The 11,453-nt window shown below is 64.6% G+C and overlaps 1 protein-coding gene across 1 annotated transcript; it reads right to left on the reverse strand.

Moving 5' to 3' along the window:
- Positions 1–205: 205 nt before the first annotated feature.
- On the reverse strand, positions 206–10,780 carry SLC12A9 (solute carrier family 12 member 9). Its single transcript, XM_037407418.1, has 13 exons — positions 10,549–10,780; positions 8,215–8,349; positions 7,919–8,056; positions 7,410–7,709; positions 7,079–7,186; positions 6,886–6,997; positions 6,649–6,806; positions 6,302–6,384; positions 5,824–5,948; positions 4,273–4,465; positions 3,927–4,101; positions 2,933–3,079; positions 206–2,485 (listed from the first exon to the last, which is right to left on the reverse strand). Exons 1-13 carry the CDS (start codon positions 10,733–10,735, stop codon positions 1,641–1,643), a joined length of 2,706 nt encoding a protein of 901 aa, XP_037263315.1. The 5' UTR covers positions 10,736–10,780; the 3' UTR covers positions 206–1,640.
- Between the last annotated feature and the right edge of the window lie 673 nt (positions 10,781–11,453).

Here is an 11,453-nt window from a genome sequence, read left to right on the forward strand (position 1 = left end):
TGATAAATGGGTGGGGGGTGCCCATGCATGGGCAATGCCGTATCCCCCCTACGATGTCAGGGCTGCATACTCCTGGCCTCAGGTCCCGTACAACCCCAGCCACGCGTCCCCAGCTGCGGTGGAGCTGGTGCCTGGCACAGCCAAGGTTAACTCTGCTGGAGCCCGTCGGCACAGTGCGGGGAAGCTTTAATTTAATGAAGTGTGAGGCTTTTTATGGGCTTTTAATTACGTGGTGATAATTAACATTATAGGCCGCTGGGTCCCACTGGTGCCCGGCTGCCCTGTGCCAGCTCCCGCCTGTTTGTAAATAAAGCCTGCGGGTCGCGCAGTGCCCACCCCAGGGCACCCACCTCTGGCAGCAGGGAGCAAAGCCAGCCCAGCCCCCTGCCCACGCACCAAGGTGAGGATTTGGGCACAAGCCACTGCAAAGTGTGGGGAGCAATGCCCCCCCGCCCTTTTTTCTCCCCAGCAGCACCCAGCCTCCTGGGTTTTTCCAGCCCTCCGGCTGAGCAGAGTAGCAACGGGCAGTGCCAGGCTTGTGGAGAAGGGGCACAGGCAGCAGTGCCATGCTTGTCCCTGCCACTGGCGTCCAGCCTGGCCCGGAGCAGCCCCCTCCACCGTGCCGGGGCTAATAGGAAGCAATCCATCAGGCAGGGTCTGGGCATGCTGCCCATCTGCCAGGTACCCGATGGATTTATCACCCAGCGCCCAGGCAATTTCCTGCCCTCCTCTATAATCAATAAGGGAAGGGCAAGGGGCAAAAGCCAGCTCCTCCGTGCAGGTCACGATGGGTGCAGGGAGATGGCAATGCCCCATGAAACAGGTCCCAGAGCAAGGCCAGAGGACCCAGGTGTTTGGGTGAGCCCCCCCAGACCCCGGATCATTTCCATCCCTCCCTGCCAGGACCAGAAGCTCAGACCCCATGGTGGGGGTGGGGGGAAGCTACAGATTAAAGCAGTACTGGGGCTGCTGAGTAAGATCCAGAGTGCCATACCCACAGCCATCATGGCCAGCACCTGACTGCTCCCCCCTGCCACCACCCCCAGCCTCACGCAGGGAACCCAGGCATCCGGGCTCCCCTCCCCCACTCCTTCCCATTTAATTTTTCCTAATGAAAGGCAGGGAGGATGGCGGGGAGCCGGGGCACCAAGGTCGAGGCTGCCTTTAATCAATCCCCGCTGCTGGCTGGGTGCCCGGAGGAGCTGGCGGAGGAGAGGCTGGGGGCTGTGGGAGGGGGAAGCAGGGGGAGGGAGGTGGTGCAGGGTGCAACCAAGGGGCTCCCAGCAGCCAACTGGGCCACCCCGTGCTTGGCATTCCCTGGGACCCCAATATCCCCCCCTCCCCACCCACCCCAAAGAAAAGGCACCGTGAATGCACCGCGCTGCGCAGCCGGTGCCAGGGCTGTGCCCGGATCCTGCCAGGGCCAGCTTTAATCCTCTGCAGGAGACACTCCCCCAAAAACCAATCCATCCCCCCAACACACACACACACACACACCCCAACCTCCCAGCCTGGGGGCACAGACCCCTCCCTGCCCACCAGGGTGAGGACGCCAGGGCTGGGGGCAGCCCCAGGCTCGGGCTGCTAAAGGCACTGGGTGAAAGAGAGTGCAGGGAGCCGAGGGGGAACCCGGGGGTGACCTACAGCTGGGTGCTGGTGACGGCACTCACCCCGTGCACCAGCACGGTGGGGCCCAGCCCACGGGTGAGCAGCTCCAGCTGGTGCAGGTACAGCGGGTAGAGGCTGGTGTCGGCCGGCGGCCGCGGCAAATAGAGGAAGCGCACGGCTGGCGCAGGGCTCTGCTCCAGGACGAGTTTGTTGGCGGCGCAGACGTACTCATCCGACACTTGGGCAGCATTGACCGGGAAGTTCACGGACCCTTCCTCCTCCTCCTCCTCCTCCACCTCTCCGGCAGGCCCCCCAGGGGGTCCCCGGCAGGTTTGCCAGTGTAGGCGGGTGATGGTGTCCCAGGGCACCAGCTGGATCTGGGCCTGGATGCGCAAGTCCTTGAGGAGCTGGCGCAGCTTCTCCTCCTGGGCATGGGGCATGGCGCCTGCCTCCACGCAGAGGAAGAGGCGCAGGCGGGCCCGGCGCCAGGCCCGCGCCATGTTGAGGACGCAGGCCATCTGCAGCAGGAAAAGGCTGCAGGTGTCAGCATAGCGGGCGCTGTCAGGCCGCAGCAGGTTGACGGGCCAGACGTGGATGGTGGGTGGGGGGCTGGCAGCCCGCCGCAGCTCCCAGGCCTTGTCCAGGCTCTCCAGCTGCCGGGCCAGCAGGACATTGCGAAGCATCTTCAGGGCATCAGCCACGATGCCCACGTACTCCCGGGCTGACAGCAGCTTGGGGGCGGTGGGCGCCCGCAGAGGGGGGAAGCCCAGGGGGACCTCCTCGCGGGCGCTGGTGAAGGCAGGGTGCTGGGCTAGACCATCCTGCGGTTCTGCGTCATCGTAGAAGCCCAGCACTAGTGTGTTGGGACGCATCCCACCTGCCGGAGAGACAGCGCCGGCCTGGCTGAGCAGAGGTGGAGGGCTCCAGCAGCCCCCCTGGCACTGCAGGTGCCAACAAGCCACAGCTTGGCTCTGGCATTGCTCACCCTGCTGATCTCAATATCATGCATCCAGATGCCTCCAAGACTCAACCTGGCTTTGGCATTGCCCACCCAACACCTTTCCATATTCTGACTTGGCTTTGGCACTGCCCATGCTGGGTGCTTTCAAGCCCTTTGGCATTGCCCGTCCAGGTGTCTTCAAGCCCTTCAGACATGGCCAACAGGGACTCTGTCTTGGCTTCAGCATTGTTCACCACTGATGCCTCCAAGCCCCAACTCAGCTTTGGCATTGCCCATCCAGGTGCCTCCAAACGCCTTGGCACTTCTCACCCCGCAGGGGCAGCATAGTGGACCCCCACCCATACCAGCCCCAGCACCACTCACCAAGGCCAGAGGTGAAGAGGAGCTGCCGGACACCATGTCGCACCGAGGGTGCAAGGGTGAGGCTGACAAAGGCCTTGACGTTCAGCTTGTCCACCAAGCTCAGCCACGAGTCCTGCTGGGGCTGGAGCGGGTCTGAGGGCAGCATGTCTAGGTGAGGAGCAAGAACAACACCAAGGGATCAGGCATCCCATGCCAGGGGAACACCCTGGTATCCCTGCAGCACCTCCCCCTGCAAAACCAATGCCAACTCCTATGCCCACCCCAGCAGCCATGAGACAGGGAGAGTGGAAGCAGGTGCTTCCAGCCAGAGATATGAAATTACACATAAATATACAGGAAAAAAACCCCAAGCAGCCCCATCCCCACTCCCCAATTTCAGGCCATTAGTCACCATGGCAACGGGGGGCGGGGGAGGGGGGCGTGGGGCAGTGATGGGGACAGTCACGGCGTGTGCCAGGGAGCACATGTGCAAACCAACATGCACCAGGGTGCAAACACCACTGAAGCTCATAGACACACAGAAGCAAGCATGAGGTGAGAATGGACTGGCACACACACGGGCAAGGCTGTGCCAAGTCACGTGTGTTCTGGGTGTGCACAGGCACTGACCTGTGCAATGGGACCATGCTGCACAGGGGCCCAGAGGAGCCTAGGTGGCATGTGCCACATGCACACACCAGCACCAACACATGCAGGAGCCCTATGTGCACATGTAGGGGTGAATACTTGAGCACACACATGTGCAAGCTTGCAGCACACATGTGCACGCACGTGCGCACAGGAGGCATGGGACAGAAACAAGCCATCTACATCCCTCATACCAAACCAAGCCCAAGGTGCCATGCATGTGCCCAAAATGCTGACATTCCCTTGCTATGCCCACCCTGCCCAGCCAGCAGCTGGGCAGCCGTGTCACCCCAAGGACCCCAGGAGCCCCCCCGGCACCACAGCAAGAGCAGAAGCCATCAGCGCTGGGGACAATGCAGACCCTCACCCAAGTCCTGCAGCTCGACATGGCCCAGGACATAGAGACCGCTCTTCTTGAGGTCATTGACAAAGTCGATGAGGCGGGCACTGCCCCGTGGGTTCTGCACCATCAGCAGCATCTGTGGGCGCCAGAACTTGACATGGTCCTTCCGCACATCCAGCATCAGCAGGTACTTCCGCACCTGGAGGGAGGAAGGGAGAGCAGCAGGTGAGGAACCCTCCTCCTTTCAACAACCCACCCCATGGAGATGCCAGCCTCAAGGACACACTGCCCAGAGCTGCCATGCGGACACCAGCCTGGGGACACCTGCTCTTCACCCCATGAGGGTACAGCGGAGGGGGACAGGGCTCACCTGGTGGAAGATGAGAGCCTGGCTGATGTAGCCCCAGGTGCTGCTGGGTGAGAGGTAGTGGAGAGCGAGGAGGAGGACGAGGAGGAAGCCCAGGCTCGCTGAGGCTGACACGGGGCTGATGAGGAACATCATGACGCAGCAGCCCGCAATGCCCAGCAGGCACGTGTGCCAGGTGAAGTACCGGAAGGTGGGCCTGGAGCAGGGACAAGGGGACACCCGCTACTGTGTTGTTCCCATGGCGGCTGCAGGGTGGGCATGGCAAGGGTGGCTGTGGCAAGGTGTCACACCAGCCACCACCAGTGAACTCCTGCTGTGCCAGCTCAGGGCATATCAGGCTCCCCAGATGCCTGTGGAAGAAGGCACAGGGGGAGATGGCACCTCCCAGGTCACCGGGCACCCCCTTGCTGCCAGCCCCTGGCAAACAGGGGTGACGAGAGTTATGGGGCTGGCACTGCCCTGGCACACCCAGGGGCCAGGTACCGTCAGGCAATGCGTGGCAGTGCCGGCAGCCGCAGTGCCCGCTCAGCCTGGCACAGGGAGGCAGAGGCAGGGAGGCGAGAAGTTGTTATTTTCTCTAATTGTTGTTTTTCCTGAAAGGTAATTAAAATCCTTTTCCGCTGCGCTTGATGGAGACTTCAGTGTGGGGAGGAGGGGGGCACCACCAGATGTGGGGTGGGCAAGAGAGGACTGTCACCACCCACCCCAGCATCTTCACCCCCAGGCACCGACCCTGCCCCATCTGTGCCCAGCCAAGGGAGCAGCTGGGGCTGGGGGGGGGGGGGGGGGGCAAGCTCCAGCCTGGCACAGACACCAGATCTCCCTTGGAAATGGGGCACTCTGGGGGGCTCCTGGGCAGTGCCACCCAGCCCTGCTCAGGCATCACTTCTGTTGCACCTGGGGGACTCTCCCTGCTTTGGAGTCGCAGCATCCTGCGCCGAGGGCAGCAGGCATCACCCAAGAGGGAGATCAGGCTCTCCCCAGCCACCCTGCAATGCCCCCCTGCCACAGATTTGGGCAGCTCTGTACCAGGGTACCCCACGCCCCACGCCCAGGCTGGGGCTGCCTGCCACACACATTCCTCCTTCCTGGAAGACCTCTTCTCCTCCCCTCACCCAGGATCCCCCTTCCCTTCCTCCCCCTTCTCTGTTAGTTTAATTAGTGCTAATGGAAAGTGGGCTCCATCACCTCTTGGCAAGCTGCCTGGGGGATGCCGGGCGGGCACAGGCTATAAATTATCTCCGGAAAGCCTAAGGGGAGGGGGCGGGTGGTACCCGGTGGTGCTGGATTTATCTGTACCTGCTCAGCAAAGTGGTGCCAGGGCATGAGGACTGTGCCAAGACAGCGTCACACTGGCACCTGTCCTCTCCTCCCTCCCCAGGGGTGGGGGTGTCTCTGGCCCCTCAAATGCCCAGGAGAGGGGTGGTCAGCATCTCTGCCCCGCAGAGGGGCAGTGGGCACATGGATAGCAGGGGAACCAGAGGCAGACGGATGGACAGACGGGTGCCTGCCCAGCATCTTGGTGCAGCCTCCCTCTCCTGTGCTAGCAGGTACCTGAAGTTGGGGGCTGATGCCCACTCCAGTGCCAGGCAGGCCAGGTTGACAGTGGCATAAACCAGGAGGAAGAAGGTGGTCACGACCCCTGCAATGGTGTTGAGCTTCCCAGAGAAGAGCACCAGCTGCAGAGAGCACAGGAGGGGCACAGTGTGAATGCACCCCCCAGGAGGGCAACCCCGGCACATTCCTGAGCCATCCCTGCCAAGCTTGGGGCATGCAACAGCGGTGTGCAGGGAAAGGGTACGGGCACTGCCACACAGGCAGGAATCCCCACCCTTTGCTACGATTCATCCTTCATTTATGGGCTCAGGGAAGGAAGGACACAGTCACAGCAGGATACCTGGGGCAGGGGAGCTGGGGTAGTGGGGGGGATCCCAGGGTTAGGGGGCCATGTCAGGCTCCACAATGCCCAGCCCAGGTGCCAACCCACCTTCACCTGGTGAGGCCAGGAAAGGAGCATTGCTGGCAAACTCACCTGAACCACCAGCCAGGAGAGGATCACCGCCATCACTGGGTTCCCACTGGAAGATGTCTTCTTAGCCAGCGCCAGCGCCCGGCCTGTGGGCAGAGCGGAGAGGTTGGGCTGGGGCACCCCAGCAGGCACCAACAGGCTCGGCCACCAGCCAAGAGTCCTGTTCCCACCATGGGTGCTGGGGCAGGGGCAAACACCGGGGCACACAGGTGACCCAAATGGGCACATGCCAATCCACAAAGCATGAACCCCACACCAGGAAGGGGGCTCCCCGGTGCCAGGGCTGGTCCCTAGCAGGGACAATCTGCCAGGTGGGCTCTGGCGGGTACCAGTGTGCTCCAGGCACTCACCAAAGAGATCATCCCGGGCCAGGGCATAGAGGATGCGGGATGCCCCGATGAGGTTGCTCATGGCTGCAGAGAGGGTGGCAGCATAGATGCCCACGGTGACCAACGGTGGGAAGATACTGATGTCACGCAAGAAGCCGTAGTCTTTCTGCAGGAGGATCCTGGAGAGGGACACAGATACACTGGCACCTGCCTCGGCCCTGGCACCGATGGCCCTGGTGAAGGGACAGATGGCCGTACCTGTTGCAGGTGGCACACATGAGGAAAGCCAGCAGGTTGTAGACGAGGTAGGTAAAGAGCACAGCAGAGATAGTGCCCCGCGGGATGGAGTAGCTCGGGCGCTTCAGGTCTCCTGTGGGCAGGAGCGGGCAGCATTAGTGCCCATACACAGCACACCTCTGCTCTCCTCCAGCCCAGCGCCCCCTGCCCATACCTGACATGTTGGAGCCTGCCATGATGCCGGTGCAGCCGTTGAACATCACCGCAAAGACGGAGCTGAAGCTCATCACCTGCCCGGTGGTGTAGTCCACCCCGTACCCACCTGCAAGAGACACAGGCACAGGCTGCAATGGTCTGTCCAGGGCAGCAGAGCCCCACCATATACCCTCGCAATGTCCTGATACACAAACCATGGGAGAAACCACCCCCACAGCACCTGCTTTGTGCCCACCAACTGCCCCCAGGCTCCAGCAAGCCCCTGCTGGTGTGGAGCTGCCAGTGCCACAATGGGTACCGCAGGCAGGGTGGAGGGAGCCTCTCCTCACCCCCCAGGTTTTCTCGCAGGGTGGCAAGGGAGAAGCCGGTGAAGGAGCCATTCTCAGTCTCGGAGACATTGAAGTGGGGCAGATGGATGGGCACCCCAAGGGGCTGTGTAGCAAAGAAGCTGATGAGGATGGTGCCTAGGACACCTGCGACGATGAGGAAGATAAGGAAGGTGGCTTTGGCGTAGATGGAGGCACCCACAAGGCACACGACGAGGCAGAGGGCCAGCAGCACGGTACCGTAGAGCAGCTCATACCAGTAGCTCTGGGGCAGGACGTGGACGCCTGTGCCCACTTTTTGCCCTGGGCAGAGATAAGCCAGCATCAGTGGGGCTCAGAGGCAGGGGCATCCCTGGGATCTGAGAGCCACCGGCATTGTGCCAGGCATGAGAGGCACCAACTCACGGGCCAGAGGACTGGGAGAGCCATACATGGTGCTTGGCATGCCTGGCAAGATGCTGGGACTGCTTGGGTAAGGGACACTCTGCCACCCATCACATGGGGGTACTCACCAGGTGGGATCCCAAAGCTGTCCACCACCGCCTCCACCAGCCCCAGCACGTAGAGGGCACTGCCACACACGTTGGCCAGGAAAAACATGATCCCGATGCTGCCCCCGAACTCCGGGCCCAGGGCACGGCTGATCATATCTTGCTCAAGTCAAAGAAGACACCACCATCGGGTGTCCCCACCCCTCCCTCTCAGGCCAAGAGGGTCCCAGCCTCAGCATGGCACCCCGAGGCCACTGGGTGGTCCCCAGATTTTGTCCCACGTGCTCTGCCCCAGCAGCACCCACGGCAAAGGATACAGTAGGCTCCTCCGGCATCCAGTGCCCCGTTGGTGGCGATGGCACACACGGAGAGCACCGTCATGCCGATGATGAAGTATGCCACTGCGAACATGGCCAGGGCTTGGTACAACCCAGCATGGCCCACCACGAACCCTGCCAAGGACAGGGCAGAGGTCAGCATGCTTGTTAGCTGGGCAGGGAACACTCCCAAGACAGGGTCCCCGGGCACAGCCACCACGCACAGCTCGTCCCACTGAAGCATGCTGGCTGCTCCCATCCCCGTGCCTACAGCTTCCTCCAGACATGCCACCCCCTTCCCTTCCAGGGTGAGGGGATATCCCAACCCTGGGGTGCTGCCACCTCCCACCCACAGCAGTGCCTGGGGCCAGCCCAGCCGGTGCCCCCCCCCCCACCTCAGGGCATCCCCACCCTCCTGCCGTGCCAGGATCAGGCCCAGGCGCACCCAAAAAGCAAACAAACAGGGCAGGGGCTCTGCTGCTGCTCGCCCAGCCCCGGGGCACTGCGGAGGGGTGCCAGGACCCACCCTCAGCGGGCAGGGGCTGCCTTGCACGCCAGCTCGGGCACCAGGAACTGATGTGCTCCCCGCGGGGTTCCGTTGCCGCTCTGCTGGCTCACTGCAAAGCGGGAAGCAAGAGCAGCCCTGGGGCGTCCCTGCCAGGTGGGCCCCTGCTGCCTGGTGTGCTTCCCCCCCACCTGGGGACAGGGCACCCAGGGCGCCCCACGGGCCTGCCCAGGGTGACGGGGAGGGGAGCCTGGTGGTGCTGAGGGCAGGAAGGGGCTGCAGCGGCTGCCGGGAGATGCCCTATCTCAGCCGCAAGCCAGGCCACAGCCATGCCCGCGGGGAGGCGAGGGGGGTGCCGGGGCACGGCCACCACAAGCAGCTCCAAGGGAGACAGGCTGGGTTTGGGGGCACCCCCTCTGATCCCCAGAGGGCTGGAGGGTGCCCAAGTGGCAAATGTGAGGGTAGGGGAAATAAAGGGATGCCCTGAAAGCAGTGTCGGGCTAAGTAGGAAGGGCTGCTCAGCCTGGAGATCTGAGGGGTGTTTGAGGCATGGGGGAAGCAGGGGGCTGCCAGGGGGGGAGCCAAGGCCCCGCCACAGTGGGACAGTTCCTCTTCCCGGCAGCTCCCCTCCCCCTCCGCCCTGCACTTCCCTTCCAGCCTCAGGCTCCCTGGGGTTACGCACCCCGGGCTGGGGGCTGGGGCAGGCGGGGGGGCCCCCGGTGCCCGCCGTGGGAGAGTGGGAAGGTGGTGAGTGATAGCAGGGGAGAGCTATGCCCACAGCCTGGCAGGTTCCCCAGGCAGGGGAAGGAGCCCAAGGCCCCCCCCAGGGCCTACTGGCCCCCCTGGGCACGCAGCCAACTCCTGCCCTGGCCTTTCCGTGAGCTGGACAGAAAGTGAAAGAGGAAAAACATTCCCTGTTCCCGGACCAGGGCAGACGCTGTTTGTCCTGGGCCTCTCTGCCTGCCCTGGGCCAGGCTGGAGCATCTTTCCCCTGCCAGGGCCCCTGCAAAGGGCGAGCGTCTCCCCCAGTCCGTGGCCAGCCTGCTCCCCCTAGTTCTCCCAGGCTTCCCAGTAACAGACTGGGAGCAGACTGGGATCCAGCCTGTGCTGTTTGAACAGCACGGGGGGGGGGCAGGGGGGGCAAGCTGGGTACCTGATGTGGGAACACCAGGGCCCTGCCCCTAGGACACCATACGGGGTCTGGGAGAAAACTGGGGCGCTGTACTGAGGTGCCAGAGCCCAGCACTGGGGGATGCCTGGGGACCAGTGGGTCCTCTGCACCAGTGGATGGGGGGATACAAGGGCACTGGAATTCTGTTTTAAGGAAGGCACAGGAGTCCTGCCCCAGGGACACTAGGGCTTTGGACTGAGGTCCCTTAGCGGGGACACCGAGGTCCCTAACCGGGTTCCCATCCTGCGGACAGAGCAGGAGCCCCTGAGCCCCAGGCCCCAGACTAGAGGGGTCTGGAGAGAACAGAGCACTGGGGGAGAACTGAGAGAACACTGGGACCCCAGACTGGGAGGGTGGTGTGTGTGTCAGGAGAGGGCACTGGGAGGACAGTGGGATCCAGACTGGGGGAGCTCAGGGGGAATACTGGGACGTCAGACTGGAAGGCTGGGGGGAAAGCACCGGGAGGGCAAAGGGAGGACACCAGGGCTCCAGACTGGGGGGCTCGGGGTGACCACAGGGGGTCCAGACGCAGGAGGCCTCGGGATGCCACGGGGACCGGACTGGGGGTACCAGGCAGGGCTGGTGGTCCCGGGGGACTCGGGATGCAGCCGGAGGGGGAGGGGGGGCGGGGGCGTCCCCGGGGGGCGGCGGCACTTACCGAGGCGCAGGAAGAGGACGACGCTGAACATGGAAAGCAGCGTGGGCACCACAACGCCCAAGAAGGTGGGCAGCTTGCGGGGGGCGGCGGCGGCGGCGGCCCGGCCGCGCTCCCGGCCCCGCTCCTCCTCGCCCGAGCCGCCGCACAGGCGGTACGTGAGCAGCGCGCTCCGCTCCGAGCTCGCCATGGCCCGGCCCGGCCCCGAAACGCGCCCGGCGCCGGTCCCGGTCCCGGCCCCGGCCCCGGCCCCGGCCCCGGCCCCGGCCCTGGCCCCCGCCGGCCCCGCCCGCCGACCCGGCCCCGACCCGCCGGGCCCCGCCCGCGGGCCCACCCCTCGAGATTGGCCCCGCCCACATCCCACCCTATAGACCCCGCCTCCGGCCCCGCCCCGCCCGATCGCCCCCGCCCCACTCCCTGGGTAGGCCCCGCCCCGGCTGCCGGATAGCCCCGCCCCTGTGCTGCCCCCGCCCACAGCCCCCCGGCCGTACCCCACCCTTATCACAGCCCCCGGCCCCAAATGTACCCCCACAGCGTTCGCCCCCGCCGCACCCCCAGCCCCAGAGCTGTCCCACCCAACACCCCCCCAGTGACCCCCAGCCCCAGCGTCACCCCACAACCCGAATCCCCCCAATCCCCGTCCCCCTCCCGGGGTCTCCCCAATCCTGGGACCCGGCACTTCCTCCCCCCCCACCTCCGAACTCCCCCCACTCCTCCCGGCCCCCCAAAACGGACCCCCGCATCACCACACGCCCCCTGCCCCCGAGCCCCCAGCGGCCAGCACCCCGGTACCGACCCCCGCACCCCCAAGCTGCCCCCGGACACCGCAGGGGCTCCGGTGCTGCCCCGCCTCCCTCGGTGCCCGCTGCCCGCGCCCCCCCGCCGGTGCCGGCCGGGCTCGGCTGCCC

This window comes from Falco rusticolus, chromosome 13 (assembly GCF_015220075.1).
Source record: "Falco rusticolus isolate bFalRus1 chromosome 13, bFalRus1.pri, whole genome shotgun sequence".
Lineage (NCBI taxonomy): Eukaryota > Metazoa > Chordata > Aves > Falconiformes > Falconidae > Falco > Falco rusticolus.

Excerpts from the sequence above, each read along its gene's own strand:
- SLC12A9 (XM_037407418.1), bottom strand. The coding sequence starts at position 10,735 with ATGGCGAGCTCGGAGCGGAGCGCGCTGCTCACGTACCGCCTGTGCGGC. Across the intron at positions 8,057-8,214 it reads GGATGCCGGAGGAGCCTACT|ATATGATCAGCCGTGCCCTG; the intron begins GTATCCTTTGCC and ends GACTTGAGCAAG. Across the intron at positions 4,102-4,272 it reads AGGCTCTCATCTTCCACCAG|GTGCGGAAGTACCTGCTGAT; the intron begins GTGAGCCCTGTC and ends TCCTCCCTCCAG.